The sequence below is a fragment of the Rhea pennata genome, chromosome 1 (genome assembly GCF_028389875.1).
Source record: "Rhea pennata isolate bPtePen1 chromosome 1, bPtePen1.pri, whole genome shotgun sequence".
NCBI classification, from domain to species: domain Eukaryota; kingdom Metazoa; phylum Chordata; class Aves; order Rheiformes; family Rheidae; genus Rhea; species Rhea pennata.
Genome location: NC_084663.1, coordinates 148,085,437 through 148,109,423, shown reverse-complemented (window position 1 = coordinate 148,109,423; position 23,987 = coordinate 148,085,437). Strand labels below are relative to the sequence as shown.

At 41.1% G+C, this 23,987-nt stretch overlaps 1 protein-coding gene across 1 annotated transcript in view; it reads left to right on the top strand.

Annotated features, from left to right (window-relative positions):
* Positions 1–13,722: 13,722 nt before the first annotated feature.
* RFX8 (regulatory factor X8) overlaps positions 13,723–23,987 on the top strand; it is a 33,584-nt gene continuing 23,319 nt past the window's right edge. The window contains exons 1-4 of the mRNA XM_062575134.1: positions 13,723–13,855; positions 16,818–16,941; positions 19,934–19,995; positions 21,572–21,658. Coding sequence (XP_062431118.1) covers positions 13,806–13,855; positions 16,818–16,941; positions 19,934–19,995; positions 21,572–21,658 — 323 coding nt within the window. The 5' untranslated portion in view covers positions 13,723–13,805. The remainder of the gene's footprint in view (positions 13,856–16,817; positions 16,942–19,933; positions 19,996–21,571; positions 21,659–23,987) is intronic.

Below are 23,987 nucleotides of genomic sequence, written 5' to 3'. Positions count from 1 at the left end.
TAATTTAAGAGTCAACTCATTTCACCCATCGCATGAGTAAGAACAAAGCTGAATCGATCAATCAAATCTCTGTAGAACAACACTAAGCAGAGTGACTATTGATTAAACATTATTTTCAAAGTAAAATTTGGCCTAAAGAAAGTTAGCATTTTAATATTAATTAATCGCAGCATTAAAAAAAAAAAGTTCTAAGACTGCACTAAATTGCTCACCTGAAATGAAAGCCATAGATGTGGCTTCATTTTTTGCCTGTTAAAGTATGACACTACTCATGCCATTGTTTGTACACTTCTAACCCAGTTAAGGAGATGATGTACCAGGAAGAACACTACTACAAAGCTTTCTCAACAGCTATTGGTATGTTGTGTTGTGGGTATTACAGTGCCTAGATGAAGCAGGGTTGCCAGCAATTTATGGGAGTTTCTCGGTAGACCCCTTACTAGAAGCCCCTGGAAATTTTCAGTCCAGCTTCAATCGTCCTTCAGCCTGCAGGAAAGGATGCTTCATCTTGGTACGGTTTCCCTGTATTATACTGTTTGGTGTGCTATGAACTCTTGATGAAGGACGGTCCCAAGATGGAAATGGAAAGGGGAAAAAATCATTTGAATAGTAAGGGGTGGTTGAGGGTTTCAGAGATGGAAGATTTATTTAGAGGAAACCTGGGTTGGAGACCTCCCTCCACTGTGACCACCAATTAAAATTAAAGAACTTCATCAGAGTGATCAAAAGTCAGGGAAGAAGAAGCTGTGAATACTCACTCTTCCCAAGCAGCTTAGGCTTACCTGCAAGACACAGGCATCATGATACCCTTACCATTTAAGTGCTGGAGAGCACAGCTCCAATGGGGTCCCAGTGTCCATTTGCCTCACCACAGTTAGGAGGAAAACAAGGGAGTGCTGATACATCCCTCCAGGTCATGTTCCCATATGGAGGCACATTATGGAGTCACATATACTCCTATGTATTTAACATAGGTAAATATCAGCTGTATGGAAAACAATATATGCGGTAGGTGTTGCATAGAAAAGTAATACTGCAGTGAGGTTGACTCTGCTTAATGTTTATGCATTTTTAGTTGGTCAAGCTACATCTCCACACAGACTGTGGCCACGATTGTGATAGCAACCTCCCTTTAAGTTACAATCGTTAAAATGAAGACTGTTCTGTACTTTCTAGAATTGTTGAGTATTGACTGTACATACAGCAATAAAGAATTTGTCATGAAGCTTACTGCAGTTCATGCAGAAGTTTCTTAACAACTTGAATTTCAAATACCAGACTGCATATAAATGGAGTGGACAATAAAAATAATTCCAGGGTAACTTGTAAAAACAAAACTTTTCATAGAATCATAGAATCGTAGAATCGGTAAGGTTGGAAGGGAACTCTGGATATCATCTAGTCCAACCTCCCTGCTCAGCAGGGTCACTTAGAGCATAGTAGACAGGGTTGTATCCAGGCAGGCCTTGAATAGCTCCACAGAAGCAGACTCCACCACCTCTTTGGGCAACCTGTGCCAGTGCTCTGTCACTCTCACAGGGAAGGAATTCCCCCCTCACCTTCAGGCAGAACTTCCTGTGCTTCAGTTTCTGCCCATTGCCTCTTGTCCTGTCACACGGGACAACTGAAAAGAGTTTGTCCCCGTCACCTTGACACCCTCCCTTCAAGTACTTGTACACACTGATAAGATCCCCCCTCAGTCTTCTCTTCCCCAGGCTAAACAGGCCCAGCTCTCGCAGCCTTTCCTCACAGGGCAGATGCTCCAGCCCTCGGATCATCTTTGCAGCCCTACGCTGGATTCTCTCCAGTAGCTCCATGTCTCTCTTGGACTGGGGAGCCCACAACTGGACACAGAACTCCAGATGAGGCCTCACCAGGGCTGAGGAGAGGGGCAGGATCACCTCCCTCCACCTCCTGGCAACACTTTCCCAGGAGACCATTGGCTTTCTTGGCCACAAGGGCACATTGCTGGCTCATGGTCAATCTGTCATCCACCAGCACTCCCAGGTCCTTCTCCACAGAGCTGCTCTCCAAAAGGTCAGCCCCTACCTTGTACTGGTGCCTAGGGTTATTTGTCCCTAGGTGCAGGACTCTGCACTTGCCCTTGTTGAACCTCAGGAGGTTCCTCTCCGATCAGCTCTCCAGCCTGTCCAGGTCTCTCTGAATGGCAGCACAGCCCTCAGGTGTGTCAGCCACTCCTCCCAGCTTGGTAGCATCAGCAAACTTGCTGAGGAGGCACTCTGTCCCCTCACCCAGGTCACTGATGAAGAAGTTGAGCAGGACTGAGCCCTGGGGGACACCACTAGCCACAGGCCTCCAACTAGACTCCACGACACTGATGATGACCCTCTGAGCTCTGCCTTTCGGCCAGTTCTCAATCTACCTCACTCTCCATTCGTCTAACCCACACTTCCTGAGCTTCTCTAGGAGGATGTTATGGGAGACAATGTCAAAAGCCTTGCTGAAGTCAAGGTACACAACATCCACTGCTCTCCCCTCATCTACCCAGCCAGTCATTCCATCAGAGAAGGATATCAGGTTGCTTAAGCAGGATTTCCCTTTAGTGAATCCATGCTGGTACTCCTGATCACCTTCTTTTCCTCCATATGTCTGGACACAACATCCAGAGTGAGCTGTTCCATCACCTTTCCAGGGATGGAGGTGAGGCTGACGGGCCTAAAGTTCCCTGGGTCCTCCTTCTTGCCCTTCTCGAAGACTGGAGTGACCTTGGCTTTCTTCCAGTCCTCAGGCACCTCTCCAGTTCTCCAGGACCTTTCAAAGATGATGGAGAGCAGCCTGGCAACAACATCCGCCAGCTCCCTCAGTATCCGTGGGTGCATCCCATCCAGGCCCATGGATTTGTGGATGTCTAGCCTGCCCAGAAAGTCTCTAATCCTATCCTCCTCAACCAAAGGAAAGTCTTCCCTTCTCCAGACTTTCTCCCTCACATCCAGGCTGCAGGATTCCTGAGGGCTGCCCTTAACAGGGAAGACTGAAGCGAAGAAGGCATTCAGTAATTCTGCCTTCTCTGTATCCCCTGTCACCAGGGCCCCTGCCCCATTCGGTAGCGGGCCCACATTTTCCCTAGTCCTCCCCTTGCTGCTGATGTATTTGAAGAAGCCCTTCCAGTTGTCCTTGACATCCCTTGCCAGACTCAATTCCAAATGGGCCTTAGCCTTCCTCGCTGCATCTCTACATACTCTGGCTGCATTGCTATAGTTCTCCCAAGTAGCCTGTCCCCTCTTCCACATTCTGTGTATTTTCTTCTTCTGTCTGAATTTGGCCAAGAGCTCCTTGCTCACCCATGCAGGTCTCCTGTCCCTTTTGCTGCACTTCTTACTCATAGGGATGCACCGCTCTTGAGCTTGGAGGAAGTGATGTTTGAATACTAGCCAGCTCTCACAGACCCCCCTTCCTTCTAGGGCCTTAACCCATGAGACTCCACCAATTAGGTCTCTGAAGAGCCCAAAGTCCGCTCTCCTGAAGTCCAGGGTTGCAATCCTGCCTGTTGCCCTAGTTCTTTCTTGTCAGATCCTGAACTCCACCATCTCGTGGTCACTGCAGCCAAGGCTGCCCCCAACCTTCACATGTCTAACCAGTCCCTCTCTGTTGGTAAGGTCAAGGTCCAGCAGGACACCCTTCCTCGTAGGCCCCTCCACCATTTGCGACAAGAAGTTACCATCAATGCCAGGAGCCTCCTGGACTGTTTGTGCCTAGCTGTGTAGTCCTTCCAGGAGATGTCAGGGTGGCTGAAGCCCCCCATGAGAACCAGGGCCTGTGATCGTGAGGCTACCTCCAGCTGTCTATAGAAGGCTTCATCGACTTTCTCTTCCTGGTCAGGTGGCCTGCAGTAGACACCCACAACAGTGTCCCCCATGTTGGCCTGCCCTTTGATCTTTACCCATAAGCTCTCAACTGCCTCCTCCTCCTCCACCTCTAGGCAGAGCTCGATGCATTCCAGTTGCTCTCTCACATAAAGAGCAACTCCACCACCTCACCTTCCTGGCCTGTCTTTCCTAAAAAGCACATATCCATCCATGGCAGCATTCCAGTCATGTGAGCTATCCCACCATGTCTCCATGACTGCAACGAGATCATGGCCCTGTGATCGCACACAGCTCTCCAGCTCTTCCTGTTTGTTCCCCATGCTGCGTGCATTGGTGTACAGGCATTTTAAAGAGGTGGTCATGCCTGCTGAAATCCATTTTGTAGCTAAGAAATATGAAAATCATAAAAAACCAAGATGACTGCTGCAGAAGCATAAAAAAGTGTGCCATAAAATTGTCTGAAGTCATTCATACCTGAAGTAATTCAAATAGAGCGCTTGACTATGACAGCAAATTAAATCATGCTGTTTTCCAAGATTCATTCATAGCTAAAATCAGGTATCTTACAAAACAAAAGCTTGAGTATTTCCAACAACACGTTAACATCTCTTTCAATTCAGAAAATGATTAAATATTTGATTTAAATTTTTTTCTCTGTGGCCGCAGAGGCTTCAAATAATGGCAAATATTTTATTGGAGTAATCCATTGTCTGCTTGATTATTTTCAAGATAGCTGAGAAAATACATTTATATTAATATAAATTATATTATATGCTATATATGTTGTATATTATGTATTATAATATTATATATGTTATGTTGTTTGTTATATGTTATATATATAAATGTTTGAAAATGTAAAAGATGTACTAAAATCAAACATTTGATTTTTGAAAACATAGAATAGCTTGTGAATTCTAATTTGGGAATATGCTATCCCATAATTAGAAATTCAAATAGATGAGTCCTTTCAGTTAATTTCCCAGGTTACTTACCATAACAAAGAGCTTCAAAGATAAATTATCATTTCTTCTTGAAAGTTGAGTAGCCAAGGTTTTCAATTAATTTTCTTCATATGTCAAAAATGTTTCAGAATTACAAGAAAGATGTTATCATGCTTGAATATACTGAAATTTTGAGGCATGTGTCCACAAGATATTGACATCTGACTGTAAAACTGCAAAGACCTTAAAATATTGTCTAGGATTTTTTTTTAATATAACAGGTTTTGTAAACAGACAATTCTTTCATACAGCAGGATTTCTCAGCTGCAATTTTAAAGTTGTTTAAGGTTGACAATATGAGGATGATGAAGAGACATTAGTATGTTAAAAGTCTGTTATAATAAATACAGTTTTAAAATCCAAACCATATGATTTTGTATGGTCTGAAGTTTATGATACTTCTTCATTCACTGAAAGGTAAATTACAGCAAGGTACTGAACAGACATTATTTAGTCATTAGCACAGGTTTCTAAAAACTCATTTTGGCAAAATAGAAAGAAAGGAATTTGTGGTATACATTTGCTCTCAAATACTTATCTCCACATTTTTATTTCAGCAAATATGATGCAGTTATTTTCTCAAAAAAAATAAAAAAAAAAGAAGAAGAAAAGAAGAGGATGCTTATTCTGGAAACAATAAACATTACTGAAAGTTTGAAACATGATGAAAGGCTGGACATAGATCACTTCCATGAGGAATACTGCACACTGAGAGCTTCTGAAGAGTCAGTGCCAGTGCTCATTCCTAGGAAGTATTTCATTAAGAACAGTCTGAAGTCCCATCTTTATATCCTGGCTATCTCTGTTTTTTACAGCTTCTGGAACTTATTAGATCTAGTCTGAACTCAAAGGCAGCAGTATAATGTGTATTTTCTTTTATAAACAAATTTGGACAGATTGCAGAAACATGTTAAAGACTGACTAAAAAAACTCCAAGGATGTACTGAAAATAATAAAACATAGAATAAAGCACTGTTTGAATTATCTGAGGGCAGTAACAGTGCATTTGAGAGAAAAACATAGGCTCTGCATTCTCTAAAGTGCCTCTTAAAATAAAGTTTTGTCTATTATTTTTCCAGTAGTTGTATTTTCTGTGCTGGAAGAATGGTTGCACTACTGCTGCCTGGAGTTGCAAGAACTGCCCTGGCAGAGTGACTGTTAATGCTGCCTGCTCCCACATGTTATATTTGAGTGTTCAGCAGCAGTACTTTTCAAAAGCAAAGGGCAAAACCAGTCTACATATTCTGAAGTGCAAAAACATTGTGCTGCCCAGGTGAACTCCTACTAAGTAACTAAGCAACCATATCCTGCATCTCAAACTCACATGATCTTACCAGCATATTCTTCAGCAAATTTTACCTCAAATCATTTGTAGATCTGCAGTTTAAGTTTCCAATATACTACAAGAAAACTGTGAATGAACTACTTCAGTGAATAATTGCAGGTTGGCTGATCACTTAATTTATGAATTTTGTAACCAAATTTTCAACTGGGAATGTATCTTCTGCAATAAATCAGGTAACTTTAATTTATACTATGTATATCTTTTGACTTTCATTGATACAGTTTTTTAAATTAACAAGTAAAGTGTTAATGTTAATTATATGACTATGTTATTGTCAAGTTTTGCTTTCTGTAAGGACCATAGCATTTGATTTGGATAAGTAACCAAAACAAAGTCAAAAGAACATTTTGAAATAACATACACAATTCATGACTGCCTTTTGGTGAAAGAATATCTGAATTAAAGGTTTGCTTCTCATGAGTAAGTCATATGGGAATTCTCATAGGCAAATATTATGTTAGTAAACTGCAGATCATTACATATTCATAGAAAATAAATATGAAAGAATTACAACCTGTTAAATAAAAAATCCTTTTTGAACACAAATAAATATTTATGGTATGTATTCAATCTACTCTAGCCCTTACTCATGCAAAACTCCAAAAGTACTAACCTGAGGCCAATCACATGTTACAAATAGCACACGGTTGAAATAAGAAGTTTGCAGTGTTTGAAATGTTTTATGTAAGCCATCTGAGGAATGCTTAGCAATAAGGAATGCATTTGTAAGTGTCAGGAATGGCTAGAGTATAAGTCAAAAGCAAGATCACAAATCAGGACCATAAATCAAGGATGTCAACCTGTCTACAGACAGACTGTCTGCTCACACTCCAAAACCCCCCAGAATTCCTTCATGTCAATGGAGAACTGTAGAAAAAGCTACAGGGTCAAAGTATAAGCATGCAGCCTGGTCAAAGAGGGATTTCATACTGAATGTTTCGAAATGGTTGATTTTGTAAGTTATTCCAACAGAAATACACAGTGTAAATCAGTGTAGAAGTCATCTTCTCATCCTAATTCCTATCAGTCTAATTTGATTTGCTAAATTTGGAAAAAGGAATATACTCTCAACTCTGTCAGAGCAATGTTCCCTAGCATTTACCCTGGCATTTGCTGCTTCTCTCTCAGCTCTAAAACAATGTACATGCCTAAATATGTGTGTGTGTGTGTGTGTGTGTGTGTGTATTCTAGCTATATCAGCTGGTCTCAAAAAAGACACTATTTCTCCTTATAAAGTTTGTCTTGATTATATGTTTATAGTGTTCTAGCTACAGCAGTGCTACCACTAGGATTATAAATGAGTAGGCTATTTATTTGAATAAAAGCCAGCCATAGGCAACTCACAAGTGCTCAGGCTAATTAAGAAACAGATCTTGCAGTAGTCACAGAATCATAAAATAATTTAGGTTGGAAGGGACCTTTGGTGGTTATCTAGCCCAGCCACCAGTTCAAAGCAGGGTCCTGGTAGATCTGAACGGCTCAGGTGATAGACCCTGGGATTTTCACATTTCATTATACCTGTAATGGTTAAGTGGTAATGCTCTTAAATCTGTTACGATATTTTGTCTTTCTCTACAACTTCTTGTGTGTCTTAGATATCAGCATTAGTGAAAGATACTGTTTATGTAAACACAAGCAAGGCATAAAACATACCATCTCCTGTTAAATTTTGTAATCTTAAGGATGAAATGAGATGTGTAAAAGGAAAACAGGAATATAAGGTTTACAAATATGTAATTTGGAGAGTAGTTATACAACTGTAAAAAGTTTTAGTTTTCATCGTATCATTTATGACACTAAATACACAAAAATATTTCTTTGATGTGCCATTTTGGTCTGAAAAACTCAAATGAAGTTCTATCATTCATGTAATGCATGCTTTACATTCAAAGAACAGTTGAGATAGGATTTTATTTTTCTCATAAAAGTCATTCTTAGAAAAGATTAACTATTAACTGCACCATTACATATATTATATAATTGGCACGTTCTTATTAAATTGAAACTCTTTAGCAAATACTTTTCATGAAAATTGTTGCTGAATTTAGCTATTTAAGTGAAATATTTTTACCTGAAGCTTTTTATTTTTTTCTAGTGCTGTAGAAAACAAATACAAAATAAATAACAGAAATATTCATTCTAGATGATTCATTTTTAAGTTAGAAAAAAAGAATAATGGATACTAAGCCTTTCTGGTATGCAGTACTTTTGTATTACAGAAGTTTTTCAAAGAAGAAATTTACCACATCAGGAGTAACTGCTATTTACTGAAAGGTTCAGATGCTTCAAATCAGAAATCCACACTGTTAGGTAAGTATTTCTGCTGTAGTTTCCACAAGTTGCGTAACATCCTTGCTATGGCTTTTCAGGCAGCTTCTAATTCAAGGAATACATTCAACTTTGAAAGCATCTCTTTTGACAGTGAAGATCTGTATTTATTCTGGTGTGGGAGGGAGCTGTTTTCTATCTTTTCAAAACTTTCATAGATGACTTTACCTTGAGCGTTTTCAAAGCTGCCCTTGATCCCTCTCCTTCCTTCAGAACTCATTGATTCACTGCATAAACATTCCTGATGTACAAACACAGTCAAACATTGTTTGCAGGTGGTCTCCTAATCAAGCACAGAAACTAGTGGCAGAGCCGCTGTTTTATTCACCAGCCTCTGAGATAAGTTGAATTTTACTGAATGACTCACCACTGCTTTTATATAAAGAAGAAAGACTTTGTTTCTGTTCAAATTAATGTAACATGCAAAAAATACATGTTAATTATTTCACTGCTTATAGCACAGCTATTAATAAGAGATTAATCTATTAAATGGAAAGTTAGCTCCAGTATGCATCCACAAACACAAAACAAACACACACATACACACACACACACACAAAAGAATGAGGGCAGCGCAGTAAAATATTACTTAGACTTGCAGGAGCAAATGCTGTATCTTCTGCCAAGCAGAAATGAACCAGTTGCTTTCTGCTGCAAGCATTACCTCAGCCACTTCTGGACAGATAGGCAGTTAGCTTTTATCCATATCTCAATCTTCATGAGTCACTGGGTAAATTGTTTGGCTGCCCTGAGAGGATCTGAAGAGACAGAAGCAAGTGTCATCAGCACATGGTGAAAACCATGGTCCACAGCTCCACATTAACTCTCCTAGAGGAACTGCATGCACAGGGAACATGCAGGGTAACCAGCAGAACCCCACGGAAGGCATTCGTACCACAGCCTCTCAGGAAAAGAGGACTAGAGCTACTCAGATAGACCTTGCAATCATCCATGGCAGGACCAAAAGCAGCTAGAATCACTGATAACAAAGAATATGAAGAAATCTGCAAATATTATCATGATACAGTCCTCCTTCATCCAAAAGGAGGTCTTTAGTGAACACTGTAGGGCTGCTTCTGGACAACATCTAGGATTAAAATTGTACCAACTTAGCCAGAGACCCAAGTATTTCATTAACTGTAGGGGGAAGTGTTTCCCTCCCCGCCCCCCACTCTCTTCATCAGACACTCTAAAAAGAGGTGATTTGAGATGGTGTAATGACTGGAGTGATCATCAGTGATTGTCACCCATCTTAGTCAGTAGACCCTAGACCTTTTTAATAGCTTTTAAAAAATCTTAATCGTATAATGATCACACTGTTTTAATCAGTTCATTCTAGTCCCAACAAATCCTAATTTACATACTATTTTGTGTTCCCAGCTCTGTCATTAATGTTTAATGCCTTAAATCAGTCATCAGTCCCCACTCAGCAAAATGATTAAGCTAAGTACATATTTAAAGTTAAGCATATTCCTTAAATGCCTTGCTGAACTGAAATGGTCAAGAGCACATGCTGACATGCTTTGCTGAACTGGGTTTTCATGCACAAAAGAGTTCATTTGCCTTAGGCACTTAGAAGAAAAGCCTTCTCTTACTCATTTGCATTCATGATTGAGTGTGCAGCTTGTGAAGGCCACAGTTTTCTATAACGTCGAAACGCTATATTCAAGGAGAAGGTGAGAGCAATCCTGTTTTGTTTTTGTTGCTGCTGCAAATGTCATGACATAACCAGGTATCATTTTTTTTGTATTTTTTAAATTCTGTCAAGTTTGTTTATTTTGATCTAAAATTTGAAATGTAGCTACTACTCTGAGAATCTTTGTTCACAGTAAACTGCTTAGATCTAGGTGATATCTTATCATAGGCATTACCGGGATCCCAAAGGAAGGGAATGTCAGTAAATCTTTACAGAGATATTATTATGTCCCTGGTAGGTCATCCAGTAGAGATGCAAAAAAAATAAATAAAAATTAAAAAAAAAAAAAAGTAGTGATTGATTTCTCAAAGCAGAATATCTACTTTTTTCCACTAAGACTCTTGCTTCAACACTGAATTCTTTAACTTTTTGTACTGAAAATGTAATAGTATGCTGCTCCAGGGCCTTGCTTTTGTGTTTTTAATTGTTTTCTAACTGTTCAATTTCCTTCACCAATTTCTTTCTATAGGAGAATGAATCAAATATATACCTCAAAGGTGTTTTCAGCTCTAGGGAAACACATAATTTATTACACAGACTTAGTTCCACTGCTACTGGTAATGGTGGAAGTAATATTGGATTTACTTGCTTTCATGACCATGTTTTATAATGGTGCTAGAGTGCTTAAATATCTTATGAAGTGTTTATTTTAAATACTTTAAATATTTGAGAGATGTTAGAATTTTACCTTTCCTCTACAAGACAACTGTCTCCAGCAATAGTTCTTACAAGTTCCATATACCTCTATAGTACTCACAAGGTATCTATATTGCCTCTTCAACATAGGGGAAAGGGTAATCTGAAAAGGCAATTTTGTGCTAAAGAAACTCACTACAATTTTTCAGAAACTTCTGTAATGTCAGATAAAGTTTGATTCAAGTTTGTTCTCATAAGGAGTGAAAGTCAGAGGAGGAGATCTGCTTTAGTGTTTCTTTTAATCAATTCAACCATATCTAACTTTAGGTCAAAATTGTATTCAACTAGAAGACTATTAATTTAATACTCTGTCATTCGATGCAAGCAGGATGCCCATGACAGTAATAAATAGCCTTGCAACTTTCAACTTATGCAAGAAGAAGGACTTACTATAGCTTGACCTACTGTATATCCATCAAGTCCTATCTGACTGGATTAAACTGAAGAAGCAGATTTCAGGTTTTCAATCAAATTCTACTAAAAGCTTGGTATTTAAAATCAGAATTTCCCCCTGAAATGTAGTAGATTTACTTGAAAGGTTAAAGACACATTTTCTGAAAAACTGAAACCCCCAACTGAATAAGAGTAGGCTGTCAAGATCTGGACAGGACACATCCATGCACCTCATTATTGTCATCTGGAAATCAGGCAGGGGAAACTCCGTGTGACCTACTTCTGCACGTCTTAAGCCATGGCCAATAACCAGACAGTTTCTCTGGGGGCATTCACTTCCTTTCATCAATACTTTTCTGAGTAATAGGTGTTTTCTCTGTGATTGCCCTTCTTTTCAGTGTCACCATAAAAATTGGCTGTTCATCATTTTTTAGTTCTAGATAAGTTGCATTTTTTCTTTCCTGCTAAAACCTTTTCGAACATTTCCTTAAGGAGCTTCACCAACATTGTGGACTTTCAGATAGGCCCAGAGTTAACAGCCATTGGCAGTAAACCTTAGAACTAGAACCAGGCCCAAAGGCACATCTGAAAACGTAAGCAAGTCAGTTGTTGAAAACCGGAAAGGCTTCCTCCTTCCCCGGCACACGAGCCTGGAAGGCACTGCTCTGATCGCAATGTGCATGGACATACTTGAGTTAGCAGTAAGTGAGTCAGGCACGGATACTGCTGCTAACTCACAGGGGCAGCACAGTGTTGAGCGTTTCCCGGAAAACACAGTTTGGAAGCTCTATAAATACTTACATAGTAAATCCACACTAGGCTTACAGCTGCTGCAATATGACTGCCGCTGGTTCTTAAGACAGCTGATTTAAAATAACTTGAGAAAGTTTTCACTGTACAGGAATTACAAGAGTATTCACTGCGGAAGCTGAATGTCCCGCAGTGAAAGCCAGCAGACTGGCAAGACGCAGAATCGGAGAGCGGCTGAGAACAGCCACTAAGGGCAGCTCCCACTGTCGGGCTGCAGAAATCTGGTATCGAGTTCTGCTATGAAGTTTTTGCATGACTTTTGTTTCTTCCTTTGCCTAATAAAACGTCCCTCAAAGATGCAAACGGATTTGGCTCAAGTGCAGGAAGGTCTTTTAGCCGGGAATGCTGTTGTCTCCCAGCTGCCTGGGTTGATACTAAGCTTTGAAACGCTCGCTTGCGCAGCTTTAACGTCATGCCTGTCACATAATTAAATTCCATGTAAGATCCATAAGCCATCTGATTTGAAGACGAGGTTATCAAGCACATTTATTAATGACAGATCGTACTGGTTACTGAGCGTGTGCGCTAACTCATGTTTTGGGCAGCCACAGTTTTCAAGGCTTGGGTTTGGGGGCCCTGTAAGTGAGCAGGGTCTTCCCATGGGGTTCTCAAAGCCATATGAGGCTTTACAGATTAAACCAACATATATTATGCATGACATCTGTGTGCACTGCTCCTTGAATGTGAGCGACATTGAGAGGTGAGGAAAGCAACGACCCTCTGCAGTAATTTTGGCTTTTTTTGCCCCCTTCTCTCCCCCCTGCATTTAATATTGCTGTCTACCAATGTGTTGGCTTTGACTGCCCTAAGAAATAAAGCAAACCTCATGTCATACCTAGGCTTTCAGCACTTAGTTAACATTAAATGCCACGGGAGTTTCACAGAAGCACAACTCTGATGTAACGCGTTTCCACCCACTAGGAAGCTTGCAGGCGCTCGGGCCATACATAATTTATTTTTTTGTCAGTCACGTGGTTGTGAAACTCCTTTTGTATAATGGATGGTTGCAACGGAAAACTGCTCACGGGGTTTCAGTGGAGCCTTTAGCTGCATTGAAAAGAAATTAAATCGGGGAGCTCGCAGCATTCCAGCATAAAGCACTGAAAACGAGTCAAACGTGCACGAAACCTGCTCAGCATCCCTCGCGCTGTCCAGAGGCACCGCCGCGCAGCTGAGCGTTTACGCCTCGTCCCCCCGTCTTCGCACCGAGGTGCCCGACGCCGGCTTTGCCCCAGGCTTGGCTTAGGGGCTCTGCGAGCCCAGCGCTGCCGGCGGCCGCCCTTACGGGCTCCGACACCCCCCTGCCTTCGTTTCTGCAGGCGCCCAGGCCGCAGGCGGCCCCAGAAATCTGAGAAATTGGATTTTTATTTGATTTTTTTCTCGTGTGCGTGTGTGTGCGCGCCCGTTTGTGCGCGCGCGGAGGCGGCGCCTGCCGGCGCGGGGGCAGCCGCCGCCGCCGCCATGTCAGCGCCCCGCGGGCAGGGCCGGCGGCGCTGCGCGGGCCGGGCCGGGCCGGGCGCCGCGGGGGCCGGGGCCGGCTGCCGCCATGGCGCCGCGGGGCGGTGGGGGTGCGGGCGGAGCCGCGCTTCCCGGGCCGAGCTCCCCCCGCGGGGCGGCGGCGAGGAGCCGCCGGCCCCGCGCTCTGGAACCGGCTTCTAAAGTAAACAGGGCGCCCGCTCCGCCCCGGCGCGGCCCCGGCGGCCGCGATGGCCGAGGCCAGCCCCAGCGCCGCCTCGTACCAGCGCATCACCCGCTGGTGCGTGCTGCCCGCTTGGCTGCCGCGGGCGCAGGGGAGGGGGATGCGCGGAGGGCAGCGGGGGGCTCCTCGCCCCGCGGGGACGAGGGGCGCCGGGGAGCGCGGCCGGGCCGCGGGTCTGCGCGTGTCCCCTCCGCCCGCTGCTGCGGGAGAGGCAGGAACCCGGCTCTGGCCCTGAACGGCGGTTTCGTAAGAGGCTCTGGCGTCATGGTGGTGAAGGAGCGATGGCCCGGCGGCGTTCCCCGAAATGCCATCTCCTGGCAATTCGCGCTGATGTAGAGGGGGGCTGAAGCGCGGGGGAAGGGGTTTCATCCAAGCCTTTCGGCTCGTTGGGGTCTGGCGGCGAAGCTGCTGCTGGCGCCGGCCGACGTCGCTCCCCGCGCCTTGGCTGCCGCACTTTCGAAGCGCCGCGAGGCCGGCCGCCCTTGCGAGCCGTCCTCTGGCCCCGCGTGCGGGGTCGGGCTCCTCGGCGAGGCGCCTTCCCGTGACGGGGCAAGGTCGGGTCCTCTGTCGCGTGACAGTGAAAGAGGGACATCGGCGTTGCCTTGCTTCTATCCCCAAGCACAGCTGAGCCCAGGCAGTGGAGGGAGCAGTCTGGAAAGTTTGCTTGAACAATAACATTTATGAGGGAACTTTAAATCTTTATATCCTACATCTGGGTCACCTTTTCATGCTTTGAAATTTCTAAAATTCGTAGCCTCGTCTTTGTGGTTGATATATTGATCATAGCAAACTGGGTTTTGGTCCAGAAATGGTTTAATAGCGGGTATGCAAACTGATATAACGGTCTAGCTACCAAAGCATCGGGTATAGCAGGCAGCCCGCCCCAGAAAAGCTGGAGTATGTTTGAGGTGGTTGCCTGTGCTGCTCATGGGACAATCCTAGGGGAAGGCGAAGAGGGAAGTTAGCAGATAAATAGGGGTGGTCTTCCCACATGTGTTTTTTCTTCACCCTCCAGCTTCCTCCCTCACCGTTCCCTTTCTTGTTGATTTTGATGTCTTGATTAAACAGTTTCGTTTTGATGCATGCCATAAACATTCAGGTTTTGAGAACCTTGGGGCTAATAAGCAAGAAGATAAGCACCGCGGTCTTTTCTTTGTAGATTTTTTTCTGATAGGCAGTACTTCTGTATTTCTGTGTCAGCACTAAGAATGTTTGATTTTTTTTTTATTTGAAAAAGGCTCATAGTTTAATGAGCAAAAATTCATGAAATAAAAGCCCCAGATATTTTTTCGCTAAGCAGTTAAATGTTGAGGCAAAACTATTGGCAGTGACCAGTTAACTAAAGTATGAATTAATTTCTGCCACACTTCTGGTGATTCTTGTGGTCTTATACTAAGGATGAATTTGGATTTAGGCTTATTCTCCTCCAGGACTGCTCAGTTACCAGGGGTTTTGAGATGATTGCTCTGGAAGAAACAAGTATTTCTGCCTGCTGGGCTGCAGGGCTCAGTCAGGACTCTTTATCTGGAGTAAAACTCATCTATGACGATAGTTGCATGATGGGAAGTATAGCATCAGCACACAGGTCCTCTCCCTTTCTCCTGCCTATCCTGGGTGCTGGTTTCTGCTCCTTTCTTTCTTTGTGGCTAGGAAGCATTTCACCGCAGGTGGTAAGGCTGGAGGTAGTGAGGACTTGCAGGCTTAGCTGGGGAAGCAGAGCAGGAGCACAGCCAGTAACTTGGCAGCATGAAGCTGTTGGGTTGGTGGGTGGCAACATGGGCTCCAAGTAGGCAAATGCGAGGCATTTCAGGGCCTTTTGCTAGGGAGAGTGAAAATTAGGGGAGGAGGTCAGACTTCTCCCCTGGAAAAAGGGGAGGTTGCATGAATAAAAAGCAGAGTGGAAGCTGAAACAAGACGTCACTGGCCTGTACAGTAATAATGTTCTCACTCATGGGTATCAGATGGACTGTGCTCTAGCAAGCCAGTTTGCTGAAGACTTTATCCGTTATCTACTGCCACTAAAGCTAATACAAAAAGGCAAACACTGTATAGTTTGAAATCAGGCTGTTAATAAAATGGAGAATGCTGATTTAAAACCTGAACTGCTTATCTCACCTGGTGTTTATGAAAAGTCTGCTTTCTCAACCAACTTGATTATCAGTAAAGACATGGGGAATAACTGGCACCGTGTTGCACTAACATTCATCTGCTAAAATAATTAAATATGCATATATCAACATTCTGTTGGTATAACAGAAGCAGAATCACAGTAAGGAAACACTGGCATGCGATCTGTGTGTCATGCTTTGAAAATTAATCTCCTCTCTGCACCAGCTTTGCTTCTGATTTGTACTGCAGGAAGGTATTATCTTCTGACACTGAAGCTGTTGGCATTATCTCATAATTAAAGGCCTTTTTCTGATGAAGGTAATAGCTTAAGCTAATAGATAACTAAGTCCGCATCTCCCTCACTTTATTCAAACATGAAGTTGCATTTACTTGACTGTGTCCATTCTGTCAAGTAGGAAGAGCAAGAGCTCTGGCCAAAGGATGGGCATTTGAACATACTTAGCATGAAAATGCTCATGTTATTATCTTTGGTGTCATGGACTGTATAGTTAGAAGATCAAAGTTAAGTACTGTTAGGTGCTAATACTTAGCATGTTAGTTTTAGTGTTGCAATGATACTATTAAGTTGTATTTTATTATTAAAAACTATGAGATCTGGTCTATTCCTTAGCATATCACATGACCTCTTGTAAACTTTGGAAACAAGGAAAGTAGAAGTTAAAATGATAAAAACAAACTTTAAAAATCTGTAATATATATTTATGAAGATGTCCTATTTTTTTAAGAATACAGATTAGCATAAAAAGACTAGCTCTTATTTTGATTTTACTCCTCTATAAAATGATAGAGTTCACTATAAACCTGGTAAGCTATTAAAACAACAAGCTAACTATCTTCTAGTCCTATCTTCTAATCTTTGCATAAACTAATCGATGTTTTTGTTTTAAAGGATAGCTGATAATTTCTGTGTATGTGAAGGATGCAGTGTGCCCCGTTGTCTACTGTATGAAATGTATGTAGAAAACTGCAGTCAAAATGTCAAGAATCAAGTAAATCCAGCCACCTTTGGAAAGGTACAGAGTAGATAGGATATATAAGATAAGCAGCTGAGCTACCTAAAGAGAAAATGGGACAAGTTTGTATCAAATATATACATTGCATGTCAAATATATACATTACATATCAAGAGAGATTAAATTACAAAAAGGGTGATTACAGTGTATTATGCAGTAATTAATTCAGTGTAGGATCCAGAAAAAAATTGTTTCAATGCTTCTGTCAGTTCTTTCATTCCTCTATAGTCGACTTGGGGAGTTGTGTCTTTATTACTTATTTTCTGTGGCAGGTGCTCAGGGACTTTTGTTGATGTAGTAATGACAGCTGTGCATGTGTCTTGCCTAATATATTTCTGCTAAGTGTCCTCATGTTGAGACAGTTACACTGGGGAAAAAGTACTCTCTCTGATGGACTTTATTTTCTTCATGGAACTGGTGTATGTTACACTGGCACAGATTTCTTTTGCCAATGTATTTTAGAAGTCTTTAGCAAGGTAAGCAGTGTAAGGATAATAAAGTAGTCCTGAGTAGTTGCTGCTTCTGTTCTTAAAAGACCTGTTTGATTGTTATGTAATTATAGCTTTCAAGTGGAAAAATCTTTTAGTTCTCAATTCAGTTTTATTGGTGAGGGTTTTATGTTATTTTTTAAGTGTGGGTAGGGAGATTTTGTTCCAAACACATACCAAAAAAGTCTTTGTAGAATCATCCAAGCGAAACAAATGCAGGTATAAAACCTCCTCTCTTTTAAACAGTTATGTTCGTCTAATAAAGAGAAGCTGATACAACAAAAGAGCTTTTACCATTTAAAAATCCCAAGTACAACAGACACACTCATAGCTACCCAACGTTATTTAACAAATTAAAGAAAATAGAATGGCTTGTGGTTATTTGCTGCTCAAACCTTTTTATTCAAAATTTCCTATTGTTACTGCTAATATTTTTCCATTAGTGTGCATGGTAGAAGCTAGGAGGCATTGTTTTAACCCAAAGCCAAATTAATGTAAGAAAAAGTTGTATATGAAATTAATTTTGTTTGTGTGGATAACCTCGTTTTGTTTTAAAACTCCTTTATTTCAATTCAGTTGAATGGGATTTTTTTACTGAATAAGTTTATAGCAAATCACTCTTACTTAGGGTTTGACTGATTGGTCTGGCATGATTTATTTGCCACAGCTTAATGATCATCACCTATCCATCAAGCCTGTGGGTAGAATTTGTCTGGCACAATGTAGATGTCTGCCATGAAGCCAGTCACATCTTAACATTTCCTGGTAGTCAATGGAGAGAAATAGGTAGTTACATGTGATTCCTTTCATCCTAAATTAGTCATCTAAATTAGATCAGATGAAATGTGTTTTGGAATTGCCTGGTTCTCTCTATTGACCATAGTGTGTGCAGTGACTGTCTTAGACATCTCTACCTTGTAGCCTTGTAGGTAAGATTAATCCCAGTCTGTGCACTTCCAGGTGCCCCAGCATGATTGAATTGTCATCTATAAACTAAGCTTTCTTGTGGTTTAAGTTAAGACATTTTCCTTTACAGCTGATACAGACATAGATGAAGTATGAGTCTGGTCATGCTTAGCTGACAATTCATAGCTGCTATTAGTTGATACTTGAAATTATTTATTCGTAGCTTTAACCTACTCAATACATTGCAGTGCAAGTTAACACGTGACAGATGAACAAACTGGAGTGTGGCTGCCTGGTGGTTTGAACTGGTCTGTGTTTCTGCAGCAGGGGACTGTGTGACAAGAGGTTGAAGAGAGCAGGAACTGAATTTCAACCAAAGATGCGCATGCAGTCAGTTACCACAGCTCAGCTAATGCACTGAACTATTCATAACTGGTTAAACTGTGGTAACCTGATTGCATTAGATACGTATATACTGTAATGACATTTGGAGTCAAGCCCTATGTGAATCAAGCTGTGGTGGTTGAAGATGTTGCTAATTCCAACTGTGCTATCCCTCTACCCAGATATAACACCACTTCTATAGAAGAGGCAGTGGGAAGGAATACATGCCTTGTGCCAGAGCAGCTGCAGTTATCAGCTGGCCTTTTAGGAAAATGTGAGGTGTACATGTGAGGTGTATGCTCACAGAAATGTGCAAAGAACAGAACCACCCAAACACCGCTAAAGTGAAGCTGCACTTTAGTGTGAGCTGAGGGGATTTATCTTTTACAAGGCCTTCAGACTAACCAAGTACACTTTTCACAAGGTGCAAACTTTGCACTGCTCAGCGGAGGCTCCCTTCACTCATCCGTAACAGTTTGTACTTGATCCTCTGTTCTTGCTCTGTAGAGAACATTAGCTCAGCTTTCTTTGATTAGCCTCTGTCTTCATAGGATAACTCATGCAGAATAATCATAATGAAGCAGATTATTGCATTAACAGTATCTTATTTTTATGTAGGGCCTAACCGTGACAGATGCTGCATGCCCTCAGTTCACATTTGCCACAGTGATGGTTAAAAGTCACTGCAGCTTGATGATTCAGGTGCTTTTAAAAACATGTCAGACCCCATCCTCCAAGCGCTCCTTGTAAGTGTGAGTAGTAGGTAGGTTAAGTCCCTTGTATGAACAAGGACTACATGAGTGAGTAAAGCTTGCAGAACTGGCAGAATACTAGGCAGTCGCAGTATCTTTATAAGGCCTTAGTCAGATGTACTCTTGCAGATCAAGTTGCCCTAGTTGATAGACAGTAACTGACTGTGTGTGGTCTCCTAATGTTTGCAGCAGGTATGTTTCAGTACAAAGCAAAACAAGCTATTCCTAAAAAATTCATACTTGTGGGAGGTAATCCCTTAGATTACTATTTTTTTGATCCATAAATCCTGTTTTACTGAGTTGCAGTTCAAGCATTACCATTTGAAAGATACATGAGAACAGGTATTAGCTTGCAAATGGTAGAAGGCAAAATAAATGATTAAGGAGAAAAGTGTAATAGGTACACTTCTGTGTTTTAGAATGAATTAGCCAAATATCTCTTATTTTCTGTTTGCTTTTTAGCTTGTTCGGTTAGTTTTCCCAGGTCTGGGGACAAGAAGGCTGGGCACAAGAGGGAGTGCCAGGTACTGTTTTTGCTTTCTTTGTTTAAAAATCTTATACATGCCTATCCTAACAAAATTTAAAAATGGCTGAATTTTGAGTTCCAGCACTGTGATACACCCACTGATCGCAGTCTGTAATAAATCACAAGAACAGATCCAGAGTGACTCATGATGACACCAAGTGCATTAAAATAGAGTTAATTCCATGAAACTAACCACACTGGTGTTGCTTTGGTAGTGCATGAATCAGATTGGTTCTAAAAAATTTAATACTCTGAGTTGTATTAGCTTTTACAGCACAGCTTGTGTAGGCAGCCACAGGACCTCAGAACCTCAGTCAGGGCTCTTGAGATGCTGTGTCAGGAAGGCCTGGCTCAGGGACATGCAGGGATGGCAGCTGTGATTAATGTCTGTGCTAGGACCCTTGTGCACTGAGAGTGCTTTTTGTCCTTGCATATATCCATGGAGTGACCCAGCATATTTTGGTGGTAAATGGAACTGTTACAAACAATTGAAAACCATTTAAATCAAATCACCTCAGTTTCTCCTCCTACATTTCTCTTCTCTTCCTGTTCTCCTCCTCCTTTCCTCCAGAAGAGCATGGAAAGAAGGAGAATTGAGTTCAATGCACTTTTGTTGATTCAGTGTCCAACTTTATAATCAATTTGTGAACATCTAGACTGGAAAAAGGGATGTTTTAATGGCATTGAGACACAGTAGTTTTACAAGCATTTTGAGTAGTTGTTAAGTATTGGTTCTGAGAACGACATGCACTTACTTGATTTGTCATTTTTCTCCACTAGCCTGGACTTGCTATCAGCTTGATCCGGCGAGATCCTTTATTTTGGGGGTGTTTTACCACAGACGCTCCCAGGCTTTTCTTCATACCTGACTGTAATTGGGATGGTGCATGATAGCCCTCAGGCTCTATGCACTGTCTTCTCATCAGCAGAAGGTTACCCTCTGCTGGCTGTTCGTGGCCAGAAATTGTTGCATTGCTCTTACCAGCTGACATGTGCCAGGTAATTAATAATCCAGCCTGAAAACGCCAAGGAAGACCCAGCTGGTGGCACATGGGTAGCAGGAATAACCACTCTGCTGTTCACCAAGATTGGCAAAATCTTTAGAGCAGGTCTTGCAAGATTCTTGGGTTTTAACTTGTTAGGACAACAGATGGATCATCCAGTCCATAAGCTGCTGTAAATCATAGTGGTGCAACTGAACTAAATCCTTCATCTTCAGTGGAGGTACAGGGACATACACCAACTCGGACTCTGCTCCCTAGCTTATGTAATTGTTGGATACAAGTTTGTTGCATTCCCTTCACTTACTTACTACATTTGTTCATTTAAAAAAAGGTATTGTTACAGTGCTGAAACTGTTAAAAAGTTTGTGAAGTCATTCTAGAAAGATTAGTCAAGTATGTCTCAACTAATCTTATTTTTGAGAAAATAATGTTTTAGTAGAATTGAAAAAATAAATGTAGCTTGCTCTCTTCTTTAAACGGAATGATCAGCTGGAGGAATATGATTTTTTTTTTGCTGATTTTATCTTGAAAATTGTAGCCCTGTCAATTCATCAGTTTTTTATTTTTTAGGTATCATTATGATGGAATATATGTCAAGAAGAGTTCTTCCTTTTATGCACGTTATTGTTCTCTTCTGTCTGAAAAAAGTTATCACAGGTTTGGACTTTAAATATTTTAATTATAAAAGGTCACATGAAAATCTATATATTGTCTGTATATAAAAATCTGTAAGTCATCTGATGAGCACTGAAAATAATACTATTTTTCTTGTTGCAGCAATGCTATGCCATTAGATAATGTCACTAATAGAGAAGCTCCATTTTGAATAAGTAGCCTGCCTAATTGGACTTCCTTGGATTTGGCACTTTAAACATATAGCTCTTAAGAGCAGGAACTCTTGCCAAAAATTAAAAGAAGAGCTAATATATTGAGAATCTAAATGGAAGCTAAAATAAACATAAAATAAAATTGCTTAATGACATTGTAGTACCTTGTTAAATAGTAGGCTGAAAAGATACGCATTAAAGTATAAATAACTGCATTGTTTTGAAGAGAGACCTGTATGTAGTCATTTGTTATCTATTTTTTTACTACTTGAACTCACGAGGCATATTATTTTGAAAGTACTTCCTTTTATGTATTGAAATTACAGATTCTAAAATCATCTCTTGTAAGGAAGCAGCAATGAGAAAATTTGTAAGAGAAGAGTATAAACTGATTGCAAAAATTCAAACTCTCAAAACAATTGAAGAATATAAGATACTTAGGCAAACTGTAAACTAGAGACTTGATCATATTCCAGTAATAGGCAGGGCTAAAAAGAGTTCTCATGATTAAGCTCAGAGTCAAGGTAAACAAACTACAGGTTTATGTTTCTCCTGCATCACACCTTGCATAGTCATACCTGAGAAAAGAGGAAGTGAAATGCTGCCAATTCAAAATCTATTCTTTTACAGTTTTGCACTTATTTTTTGCACTCTTGCATTTGCACAGGAGAAACAAAATTGGGTCGCAGACTTTGCCTTGGACTTTGGAGACCCAGGTTCATATCCTCATTCTTTTATATACTCATGCATCACCTTAATGTGCATTCTGTGTTTTGGTATCCATTTGTTAAAATAGGGGTAATAACATTTCTCCATAGCATGAATGCTGTAGATATACCAGAAAGACTATTAAGCACCCAGATATTTTGGTGATGATGAAAGCTGTTTCAGTGTTTATGATATTTCAGATTATAGGTATGTATGTGCATATATCTTCTTCAGAAAACTGGGAAGATTATACCAATGGATTTGTTGCCCTTCTCCACTGATTCTTTTTGGAACAGTAATGTTGCAGAAGTCCGTAGAGTGACAATGATGCAATGGTAAAGAACGGAACAGAGTGAAGCGTCAGACCCTGTATATGATCAAGTAACAATCAGTTGTTGTGAAACTAAACAAATTATTCATAGGCAACTTGAGGCTCAGTTCACCCTTATTAAAGTAATCCCTATCCCTAGCTACCTAGTACACCCAGTATAATCAGAACAGGCCTGAGGTTTGGCATCTATAATGGGGAAAACTGTATCTTAGCCACTGTTCAAGAAATATTGCAGGTATGGGGCTGACTCTGTTCAGGAAAAGAATAGTATTTTTTCCTGAACTGACCCTTGAAAACAGCTAGCTCAATGTGTCTAGTGGAAGTGCTGCTAGTTCTGGTAATATGAAAGTGCAGACAGAACAGAACAATTTGTATTATTAGTCTTTTTTTCTCTGAAGGTAGAAGCCTGCTGAAGTTACAAAAAGTAAGAGGAACTATACGGAAATGACATTGGCTAAGTTGAGGCAAGCTGCAGGAATAGTCATTAGCCACTGTTGAGCACCAGAAGCACCAACTATATCAGCATATCTTGTGTCATTTGCCCATCACAGGAAACAAGCTGCTTTCCGTGCAGGCCTAGAGAATACTCTACAGCCCATGCTTACTTGCATGGGAGTCACTGCACTGACTGTAGGGTTTCTGTTTTCTGTTAGCTGCCAGAGATGCCTTCCAGGACACCTACTCCTAAAAGAATATCTTTAATTTGGTCAAACTGAGGAAAAAGAGACGTAGTGTAGAGGGCTTGCATCAAGTAACCATGCAGTGATCTTGGTACAGCTTCTTGGGATAACTTTTTCAAAATTAAAAACTCAGAAAATATAAATTGTTTCAGATAAGACCAACTTTCTAGCTTCAGTAGAAAAGTAGGAAAGTCTCTATGAGGATTTTTGTCCAATGCTTCCTTTGTTTAAGACAGTTACAAGAAGTGATTAAGCTGTCTTGTGAAGCCAGATGGCTGAAATGAGAATAGATTCCACTTTAAATGCTCCCACTTGTCACTGTCCAGAGCCAGTGCATACATCAGGAACACCTGGGCAGTTGAGTGTCCCAGTTACTTCGTAATCTTCTTTATCAGAAAGAAACAGAGAGAGAAAACAGTGAAAAAGCACAAAGCAAAGCC